Genomic DNA, 11,076 nt, shown 5'->3' with positions numbered 1-11,076 from the left:
CTTTTTGTGACCGATCAAGAGACTACCCAAGGTTTGTCCCTATCTGCTTTACACTGACTAGTACTTGATAAGCGATAATTACCCACAAGTATAAAGTAGAGTTTAGAATTTTGAGGACACAAAAACATAAAAAGTCAAAGTATTACAATCTCTTTTAGACACGCCCTTCAATTACCATTTGAAGTCGACAATTTTCTGGCATATAAATAGGAACAAGAATTCTTGAGACTATTCTTTTTTTTTTCAGGTTTGACCATCATTTATTATTTTTCTGTGTGGATAAATCAGTTTATTTTCACCAATTTTGATTATATTTGCTTACAATTAATCTCCGGATAACTTGTAAATTTGCTAAGATATAATTCTAGGCTGAAAGCAAACTCAAATCAAGAAGTATTTCAATCTATCATAGAGCAAAGGGAGAATATAGAATATTTTTTTTTTCTGTTCTGAAATTTCTATATGGTAATAAGTTAAGTTAAACATAATAATAAAGATTCAACCCATAAGAAAATTAAAGAGAACAATAAATTATACCACCAATTTTTTCAACCACGACAGAAGGACCTAATTTTTTTTACATTTTGCTCCTTTATTTTTTTTTTTAATTTTTGTCTTTTGAATATTAACTAATACCAAAAATAACCCAACCCTAAACGAGTATGATGGGTCCATTAAAGAATGTAGATGATAAACAACTAAATGTCAGGATAGCTAGAACTCCAGTAAAAACCAATCCAACAGCATCACATAATCATTATGAAGAAGGGAAAGAAAACTATGTGGTAAATCAACACCATAAACGTATAGATCAGCAAGGTCAACAACATAAAAGGAAAAAAGAGAAACTCTCTTCCCTTTGTAAGACACCACCATCTTTAATCAAAACTCGTGGAAGAGATTATCATAGAGGCCAATTCCTTGGAGAAGGTGGTTTTGCACGTTGTTTTCAAATAAAAGACGATAGCGGTAAAATATTTGCAGCTAAAACTGTTGCTAAAATTTCTATCAAATCGGAAAAGACAAGAAAGAAACTACTATCTGAGATCCAGATACATAAAAGCATGAGCCATACCAATATAGTGCAATTTATCGATTGTTTTGAAGATAATGTCAATGTATATATTTTACTTGAGATTTGTCCAAATGGTTCATTGATGGAACTTATTAAAAAGAGGAAGACTATCACCGAGCCTGAGGTTAGATTTTTCATGACACAGATATGTGGAGGTATCCAATATATGCATTCAAACAGAGTTATACACAGAGACTTAAAACTAGGAAATATCTTTTTCGATGAGCATTATAACTTGAAAATAGGAGATTTCGGTTTGGCTGCTGTACTGGCAAATGATCGCGAGAGAAAGTTTACCATATGTGGTACACCAAATTATATTGCACCAGAAGTTCTTATGGGAAAGCATTCGGGGCATAGTTATGAAGTTGATATATGGTCTATCGGCGTCATGCTATACGCGCTACTAATTGGTAAACCACCATTCCAAGCCAAAGATGTAAACACAATATATGAAAGAATTAAACAAAGGAATTTTGCTTATCCAAAGGATAAAAAAATATCACAAGATGCCAAATACCTGATAGATGACATTTTATCATTGAACCCAATGGAAAGACCATCTATACAAGAGATCATGGACTATGTTTGGTTTAGAGGTACCTTCCCACCTTATACATTAAATAGTGTGATGACCACAGTACCTGACTATAGTCATATTACTCCACAAGAGTCATTCATGAATTTTCAAAATTGCTTAGAGGCCTCTGGTCTCTTAAGTGTTCACCAAAACCATATGGTGGCAAATATTTCTGAAAGAACAGTGCCAACAAATAAGCTTCATATTGCACCTGCACATAAGTACAGTAGTAACCCTTACATGACGGAATACAATAATGCTGGTAATTCGATAGGAAATAATGGGTATCCAGACACGGTACAAACATCTGCATCTAAGAGATTTCATATGGAGAAATTCCAGCAACAGGAGCAATTCCAACCAATCTTACCTCACTCTTTATCCCCTGGAGGGACTAAAAATAAATACAAAGAAGTTATTGATCTTGAAGCGCAAAGGAAATTGAATGACCTTGCTAGAGAAGCTAGAATTCGTAAGGCTAGGCAATCAATGGCAAGGAAAGAATTAATCCCTACATCAACAAATCTAATCAAATCGGACATATCATTGCGTATTTTGGCTAGTGAATGTCAATTGACATTGAATGGTATCTTAGAGGCTGAAGCTCAAAAGAGAATGGGCGGACTACCAAAATCGAGACTACCATCGATAAAAAACCCAATGGTTGTTACTAAATGGGTAGACTATTCTAATAAGCATGGCTTCTCATATCAGCTTTCCACTGAAGACATTGGTGTACTGTTTAATAATGGATCCACTGTTTTAAGACTTGCTGATGCAGATGAATTCTGGTATATAACTTATGATGAAAGGGAAGGATGGGTTGCAAGCCATTATCTACTAGATGAGAAACCAAAAGAACTAAGTAGACATTTGGAAGTTGTTGATTTCTTTGCCAAATACATGAGAGCAAATTTAAGTCGAGTTTCAAATTTTGTTAGGGAAGAATATCACAAAGACGATGTGTTCTTAAGGAGATATACTAGATATAAAGAATTTGTTATGTTTGAACTAAGTGATGGAACATTTCAATTTAACTTTAAGGACCACCATAAACTGGCTATATCAGATGGTGGAAAATTAGTCACATATATTTCTCCAGATCATGAAAGTGAGACATACCCTCTAGTAGAACTATTAAGAATTGGGGAGATTCCAGGTCATACAGATTGCAATTTTGAAAGCAAATTAATGCTTGTTAAAGAGGGACTGAAACAAAAAGCATCAATTATTACTGTTGATCATTAATATTTGAGCAAATCTATTGACACTGCATCAATTGATAACTTCCTTGACTTAAGGAACATTTCAGCAGTAAATGTTCTAAAGGCTCCATATTCAAGAGTCCCTCTTATATTCTTTGATGAGATGTTTAGGATGATGATTTGTGCTACTGGAGCTACTGATTTTATTTTGTTCTTTTTTTACCCTATTTCAATACTGGCCTTTGTTTGCTGTGATATCTAGGTGATTATCAACTACTAATACTTCTATTCCTCGGCCTTCCTTTTAATTTCCTTCCATTTTTAATATTTCTTTATTTCGAGTTTACCTTTTATTTCATTTCATTACGATACCAATAATTGTATTTAATAATCATTATTTTTATTTTTATTTTAATTCTACCTTCAATAATTTTCATATCATTTCCCCTAAATAACTGGAGTTTCAAATACGACGGCCAAATCAATATGCATTTTTCGGGCAACAATAGGAATACCGTCTTATTTTCAAGTTGTACAACCAATCGATGGAGCAATTGACCTTCAAATATCTTTCTAAAATATGCATAAGATGGACTAAAATAATAATCTAATGGCATCATAACAACTGTAATAGGTATATATGAATCAACACATTTCTGATGATCTCGGAGGTTATTGGCGCTGCTGTAGGAAAAAATGGAAATCATGTGAGATTACCGTATAAATGGAGTTTTTGAAACATTGGATCAGCTTTAAATGTCGTCTCTCTTGAAGTCTTAGCTCTGCTATTGAAAATGTCATCCGATTCGCCAACAAATATTCATTTATGAATCGGATACCTAGTCCAAAGTGCTTATTGTCCTTATTTGATTAAATATTAGACCCACTTTTAGAAGTCAGGATATTACCTATAGCATCTAATTTCTTTGAACAATCAAAAAGTCTAATAGTTTTCTACACCAGGTTGCGGTAAAATAGTTGAGATTTTTTCCGGACTAATAAGACACTTCATCTGTAGATCTTCTCTAACATTGCTTCATTGAATTATCTCTCAGCATTTTGCCTCCTTAATTTGTGATGGTCACTTTGGAATTTAATAATGTTACAGATTCGGTAGTCAAGAGTTATAACGATTTAAAGAAAAATCTTTCCCACGAAGACTATAATAGCTTAATATCAGCTATTAGAAGCGATATAGATGAGTTCAGCAATGGAGAATCAAGTCCAGATAATAGTATTGAAAGGGTTATAAAAGGTATTAATGAACAATACCCACATTTATCTTCAACTATTAGGGATATATTTGGAAAGGACCCTAATGAATATACTACACGAACTTGTGGACAAAATTTAAATGTAGATCTCATTGTTGATGAATTATGTGGAATTCTGGAAAATAAACAGATAACATACATTGAGCGAGTGCTATATTCCGATTTATCTCGCGATGAAAAAATCTCCAAATTATCAATTGCATTAAAGGATGAGCCTAAGGTACTAGAGAAATTACTGGCGTTAATACCAACAGGGGTCATAGATCCAAGACAAAGTACTGAAAAAAATGAAGAGCAAATATCAAGCATACGGTCAACTCTATCGCAAAATACAGATAATCGTTGCGCTAAGTTTTCAATGCTTAGCTCAAAAGATACATTTTACACGCCAATAGATAGGCCGACCAACATGGCTGAATTTCTCATTTACTTCCGGAACTTGGTCTATGACGAATCAATATATCCAGAATTCTTGAAATTAATGAATTTATTTGCACAAAGCTTAATCGACTTAAACACTTTCACTAAAAGAGCATATATTTTTTTTGGTTCCCACAATGGACTCAAAACAGCTTTTGGAAATATAATGAGTGAATACAAAGATATTCACCAAAGAATGAAACCAACTTTGAAATCCAATGATTTCGATGATATAGAAGATTTTTCTACTGAATCTGGTCCGAGTTATAAAAGACTTTCTGGCTTTGAAACCCGAGCCTCATGTCACGGAAGAGATAGACTTTGTCATGAAGTTCTTAATGATGAATGGGTGGGCCATCCCGTATGGGCTTCAGAAGAAGTTGGCTTCATTGCACATAAAAAGAATCAATATGAAGAGACACTCTTTAAGGTAGAAGAGGAACGCCATGAATATGATTTTTTCTTACTTTCGGTTGAACATTTAATAGTTAAGTTTACCGAATACGAAAAAAGTCTTCAGCTTTCAAAGGACGACGGAAGACGTAGAAACAGAGTATCATCTCCAAAGGAACCAATGATATCGTTAAATAGCATTACTGAGAAAGTAATAAGAAGACTCTATGGAATTGAACATGGAAACATTCTCATTGATGCAATTAAAACGAATCCTGAGAAAGTTGTACCTACTATACTTAAAACAGCAAAGGAAAAATATCAACAATGGAATTCTGCAAAGAATGAATGGAATAAAGCATGGAGAGAAGTTGAACAAAAAGCATACTATAAGTCTCTAGATCACTTAGGGTTACCATTTAAAAATGCAGAGAAGCGGTTTCTAAACGACAAACAACTGCTCTTGGAGTACAAATCTGAAAAACAGGACAAACTATTAAAGGAGCACTATGATAATTATGAATATAAGTATGAATTTTTTGATAAATCAGTTCTTTATGATGTAAAGGACATCATTTTATGTGGATTAAGATCTAATTCATCGACTAGTGAATCCCAAAAGAATCTCTACTGTCAAATTTTTGAAGCATTTTTTGATTTATTGTTTGAGGAGTCTTCTTTTACAAAGCATTTAGATTTCCAGTTTTGCCACAACCCTGCAATCTCATCAAATTCGCAAATAAGTGAAGATGACGTTGAGGCAATGTTTATGAAAGGGATTTTAGAAGAAAAGGGGCTTGGAAGGTGGTTTAGTAATGATACAGAACTCAAAAAAGAATTCTCGAACCGACAAAATATTAATATATTTTGTGATATTAATATTATGAGTCTCTTTCATTACATTCAAACACTCTATGAACGTTATAATGACGTTAAAATTGCTGAGACAACCATATTGAAGGACTTGCGGACAAAAAAAAGAAGGCCGTCCCTACTTGCTAAGTCTCTCAAATTACTTCCGATGCAACTTAGCGATAATGGGTTGGAACTAGGTCAGGATGATGGATACGAATGGATCAAAACTACATCGAAGAAATTCCTAAGTGGAAATTTGGATCATCAGTGGTTTGAAGAAAGCTTGAGAATAAACTTTGAAAACAAGGCATACAAGTTGTACACTATCGACAGAGTTATACGAAATATATTGGGAGTGATTACTACCATTTCTCAAACCCCCTCGCTTTTACAAATACTTGATTTACTTGTTGATAACATGAAAAAATTAACAACTACGAAGCTTCAACAGTTAACTTACAGAACAAAGGTCAGAATGTTAATGGATGGTGTTGGTGATATGTTCAGGTTGGAAATAGTAAGAGACAGTAATGCGATTTATGGTCAATATATCGGTGTAGATGATCTATTACATGCTCAACTAGACAAGAACAAACTGGAACATAGCCTGTATTGCCAGGAATATTTGTCGGCAGATGCAACAAAATATTTAGACACTGATGGACTAAACACCCCATACTATTCTTTAAACTTGTTAAAAAGAGAAGAGCAAAACATACCGTTCATGAACGGCAACATATACAAACCACATCTGTCAGTCAATATCAATCCATTGGATTATGTGGTCGATATAGCACCTGGTTCCATAGATATTTGTTCATCAACGCACATAACGAAGCTAAAATCAAGCCTCAAGAGTAGCAGGAAAACTCAAATGGCCTCACTAATCTCAAAAATAGCAAAAAATAGGAAGCAACAACGGGCAAGAACGATTGGAACCATGAAATAAAGCTTAATAGGATTTTGCAATGCTGAATATACCGAGCCCAGATTTTTAGCAAATCACAGTATCCACAGCAGTATTTGTAATATTACTTTCTAAGTAGCGAAAAACATTTGCATACCAGTCGCTATTCTTTATTTAATGAAAACTTAAATACGATAATATAGTATTTATAGCTTCTACAAGATCATGTCAATATCATCTCAAAATCAGCTCCTTTGCTGGTGATTCTATTATATTATTTGGCCCATGTGACCAGTCGCGTAATAACGCCAAAAGACGAAAAACAATCTGAAAAATCAAAACAATAGCATGCTCATCAAAGCATCACTATATACAATATAGTAGTAATCAATGCGTAAATAGATCAGAAACAGTGTGCCACAACAGATAACAATCAGTCGGTTCAAAATAAAGCCATTGTGTTAGTGCTCATTCAGAGTACTTATAGAAGAGATTAGACTGATTTTGATTTTTGAAGTAGGATAAGGAGCAAATACAAGAACGGCAATCTGGAGCAATTCTAATGGCAACTCCTACGCAAGATATATTTCCCCTTCTAGACTTAGAAGAGCTGGTGATATGCTTACAGAGCTGTGATTTTGCAATGGCTACTGAAGAGCACATTGCTAGGCCCACCTCTCAATATGTGATTACTCTATACAAACAGATTATCGAAAACTTTATGGGAATATCTCCAGAGCAAGTCCTAGCAGAACAGCTCTCTTCTCGACAAAATACAGAAGGAAATGACGAGTCCACGTCGGTGGATATGTTTGATGGGCCTTACAGAGAGACTTTACAGATGTTGACATTAAATAAAATATGTTACAAATTCTTTGAGAACGTTGGCATCAATGATTTTAACATCGTGGATCTCTATAAGCCAGAGGCTTATCGAACTAGAAGGCTTTTGAGTGCAGTTGTAAACTATGCAAGATTTAGGGAGGAGAGGATGTTTGATTGTAATCAGTTCATAATACAAATGGAAGAAATGCTAGACGAGTTAAAATCGAAATTTGACGATTTCAATTATTTGAAAGCACAATTAACAGCAATTGAGGATGATGATGAGAAAACTCCAGGTGAATTAGAAGATCTACTACAAAAAAACAAAGTTCTGGAAACTAACCTTAAAAAGCTTACAATACTTCAGGAAAAGCTATCCATTGATTACAATAATTACAAGATGAAAAAGCAGGAACTCCTTCGGGAACTAGAAAAGAATAGTTTCACACTAATAGAATTGGAATCCAAAAAAGAACGCCTTATGAATTATAATGATGATGACCAAGATCTACAGAACTCTTTAAATAACTCTATTGACAGATTAACAGAGGAGAAGAAGAAACAGATTGGGTACGTGTCAAAATTAGAAGGTAATGTATCTAATTTGAAGGTCACTGTTGATACACTTGAGAAAGCCATTGAACATATTTATGATATACTACGTTTACTATCAACGGACTTGCAGGAGTCACACAGGGCAGAATTGAATATAGAAGGAATTAAGGGACCACTTACAGAGAAGAGGACACGCTTAAAGAATCTGCTCGAATCGAATGTAATATATAAATATGATGTTTTGAAGGAACAATTAAATGTGGCAGAAACAGAATATCAAAGAATAAATGAGGAACATTATAGGGAAACTTTGGAAAATAAAAAGCTAATACAGGAGTTGGAAGGAAAGTATAATAACATTATCCACAATAAAATGCAAGAGGCGGAAGTATATATAGAGAATGAAATTACAGAAAAAAAGATAAAGATACTTCAAAGCGAACTAAATGACATCCAAATACAATTTAATAATGAAATTGATAATATAGAATTACATTATTCCACTTTGGTTGGCCATATAAACAATTATATGAAGAAACTAATAACTGCATTGAATAATCACTGAATATTCTGATCCTGTCATATTAGGAAAGATCAACTCCTAATCTTTCCTTGTTGTAATATTAAATAAAATATGTTCTATCAATTAAGGTAACTGTATATAGAATAATAATTATTACGTCTATTTTTGTTTCTTGAACATAGCCTATCATGATTTTAATAGTCATCTTATCAGTAATCATCACTTAAACTTCTACACGAATGAAAATTATAAGATAGTAATTCACTGGTTTGCATAGTGTAGTTTACTTTAAATTTGTATCAAATGCTGAGTACTTGCATTAAAAACTTTTTGAGATTGGTAGCGATACATAAAACTATAATTCAGTAATTGGTAAGATGGCAACTTGAGTACTGTGTAATCATAGTGCCGTCAGAGATTAAATGATTACTAGCTGATTACATTACTTCTACTTATATTCTGATATCATGGTATTTTTCTCATTTGCATCCACTAATCAAAATAAATGTATTGCAATGACCGATTCAAATAATTAAAAGGCCATTTGAATTATACCGCAGCTACACAAATATTATATTACTTATACTTATCTGTAAAATTAAAAACATAACATAATACTAAAAATTTGAAACGATTCATAAACAGCTAATAAATCATTTTTCACTTCCGATATGTAAAGTCTGTTCTACCTTTTTGACAAAACCAGGTTTCTTTTCTTCAGCAGTCTTATGTTCCCCATGATGATGTTGATGAGATCTGGGTGTGGATTCAGCCCTAATATAATTATATTGCTGCTGTGGAGGCATAGCACTCACTGGATGACCAACAGTGATACCCTCTACCGTTTCATAAGCATGAGAGTTGTCATGCCTATCTTCGAAGGATCCTACAGAAATTTTTCTATCTTTACCTGTAGTTTCATATTCGGCACCGGAACCTGTTTCCAATTTTGGATGAGTAGAATTCAACATAACATTAGGCTCTACATTACCAGCATTATAGCCAGAGTTGGACGACATACCACCATTGCCATTGTTACCCATGCGACCAGCGCCTGGAATCTCATTGGCAGTTTCTTGACCACCAAATGCTCTGTCAGTGGTATCCATGCCGCCCATAGGGACATTTCTGGAATTCATCTTAGCGTCATCAAATTGACCCCCAGCAGTATTAGCACCTGCAGTTGCCATAGATCCTCCAACAATACCGGTATCCATACGTCCTGCACCTGGGATGTTTCTGCTCTGAGGACCAAATTCAGGATCTGTAGTGTCTTGTGCATTCATAGGAACATTCTTCGAGTTCATTCTTGCACTAATATTTTCTCCGGTAAACCCGCCTGCTGTTCCGCAACCAGGAATACCTACTTTGTTAGGAGACATATGCAATAGATCCTTCCCTGGGCATTCATTAGGAAGCATACCCACCTTGTGGTGGTCATAGTGTTGACCATGGCCTGTGTGTGGGTAGTCTAAGTGAGAAGCTGTTCCGCAACCAGGAATACCAGCCCTACCCATATGGACATCATGGTCGTGATGGGATCCTGATTGCATGTTGTGATGTGTGTTAGATTGCATGTTGTCTGATTCGTTAACGTATGCTTGTGCTGCCTGACCTTCACCTAATATTTTTGCGTAATCTTCAGCGCTGTGGTAACCAAACTCTTGTGAATGATTCGTCTTGGAAATATGTTCACTCGATTCAACTTCCAATGATTGTTTATCGGTATGATGATGTTTGTGATGATGAGATTTCTTCTTTGAATCAAAATGTTGGGCCTTTTTTATATCTGGGTTTTGATATTTCACAGGGAAATAGCCAGGGAAAAACATGTTGCCGTGTAATTAATTTAAGGATTGATCTAGGTTAAATTGATAGCAGAACTAAATTTGTTAGGGAGGTTAGCAATCAAATGTAAGGATGTACAATGTCACTAATTGCTATCACCGGTTATATTCAAACCGTTATTATGGTACCAGCCGTATCTTTACTATTTTCGATCTCAAAACCATATAACAGATTTAGGGATCTTGAATAAAGCAACTAAGCAGTTAAATTGATGTAGTTATTTGTCAAATATACTTGTTCTAGAACCGTCTATTTCAAATTTTGCGTCACCGTTCTAAAAGAAAAGCCAGTCAAAATTCAAAATGTATTATTGTGAGCGCACTGATAATTATTTTTTTTTTCAAGGGATGAACTATTAATATTTTTTCTTCTTTGAAAAGATACTTTTCAGCAAAGGTTTAGATATGTTTATTGTTTTCCAAGGGAATGAAATTATAATTTACCCAAGGATTCATACATTTGTTTTATAACTAAATAATTTTCCTTAAATTGTATCAGCCTTCCTACTAAAACAGAAAATTCACTACTGCCCCACTACTCCACATATTGCTTTTGGTGAATATTCTCTGTGCATGATACAACAATACCCATGGTGGAAATACTATTCACCCGCGCA

The 11,076-nt window shown here is 34.3% G+C and overlaps 5 protein-coding genes across 5 annotated transcripts; 3 read left to right on the top strand and 2 right to left on the bottom strand.

Moving 5' to 3' along the window:
- Positions 1-662: 662 nt before the first annotated feature.
- CDC5 (polo kinase CDC5) lies at positions 663-2,903 on the top strand (the record flags this gene model as incomplete). Its single annotated transcript, XM_448219.1, has 1 exon — positions 663-2,903. One exon carries the CDS (start codon positions 663-665, stop codon positions 2,901-2,903), a length of 2,241 nt encoding a protein of 746 aa, XP_448219.1.
- A 307-nt stretch (positions 2,904-3,210) lies between these two features.
- On the bottom strand, positions 3,211-3,567 carry GVI51_J11429 (uncharacterized protein; the record flags this gene model as incomplete). Its single annotated transcript, XM_448218.1, has 1 exon — positions 3,211-3,567. The coding sequence occupies one exon, from the start codon at positions 3,565-3,567 to the stop codon at positions 3,211-3,213; it is 357 nt and encodes a 118-aa protein (XP_448218.1).
- Positions 3,568-3,937: 370 nt separating this feature from the next.
- GVI51_J11407 (uncharacterized protein) lies at positions 3,938-6,751 on the top strand (the record flags this gene model as incomplete). Its single annotated transcript, XM_448217.1, has 1 exon — positions 3,938-6,751. The coding sequence occupies one exon, from the start codon at positions 3,938-3,940 to the stop codon at positions 6,749-6,751; it is 2,814 nt and encodes a 937-aa protein (XP_448217.1).
- Positions 6,752-7,271: 520 nt separating this feature from the next.
- NUF2 (kinetochore-associated Ndc80 complex subunit NUF2) lies at positions 7,272-8,654 on the top strand (the record flags this gene model as incomplete). Its single annotated transcript, XM_448216.1, has 1 exon — positions 7,272-8,654. The coding sequence occupies one exon, from the start codon at positions 7,272-7,274 to the stop codon at positions 8,652-8,654; it is 1,383 nt and encodes a 460-aa protein (XP_448216.1).
- Positions 8,655-9,265: 611 nt separating this feature from the next.
- On the bottom strand, positions 9,266-10,444 carry GVI51_J11363 (uncharacterized protein; the record flags this gene model as incomplete). Its single annotated transcript, XM_448215.1, has 1 exon — positions 9,266-10,444. One exon carries the CDS (start codon positions 10,442-10,444, stop codon positions 9,266-9,268), a length of 1,179 nt encoding a protein of 392 aa, XP_448215.1.
- Between the last annotated feature and the right edge of the window lie 632 nt (positions 10,445-11,076).

This window comes from Nakaseomyces glabratus, chromosome J, assembly GCF_010111755.1.
Source record: "Nakaseomyces glabratus chromosome J, complete sequence".
Classification (NCBI taxonomy): Eukaryota; Fungi; Ascomycota; class Saccharomycetes; order Saccharomycetales; family Saccharomycetaceae; genus Nakaseomyces; species Nakaseomyces glabratus.
This window is presented reverse-complemented; position numbering and strand designations above follow the sequence as displayed.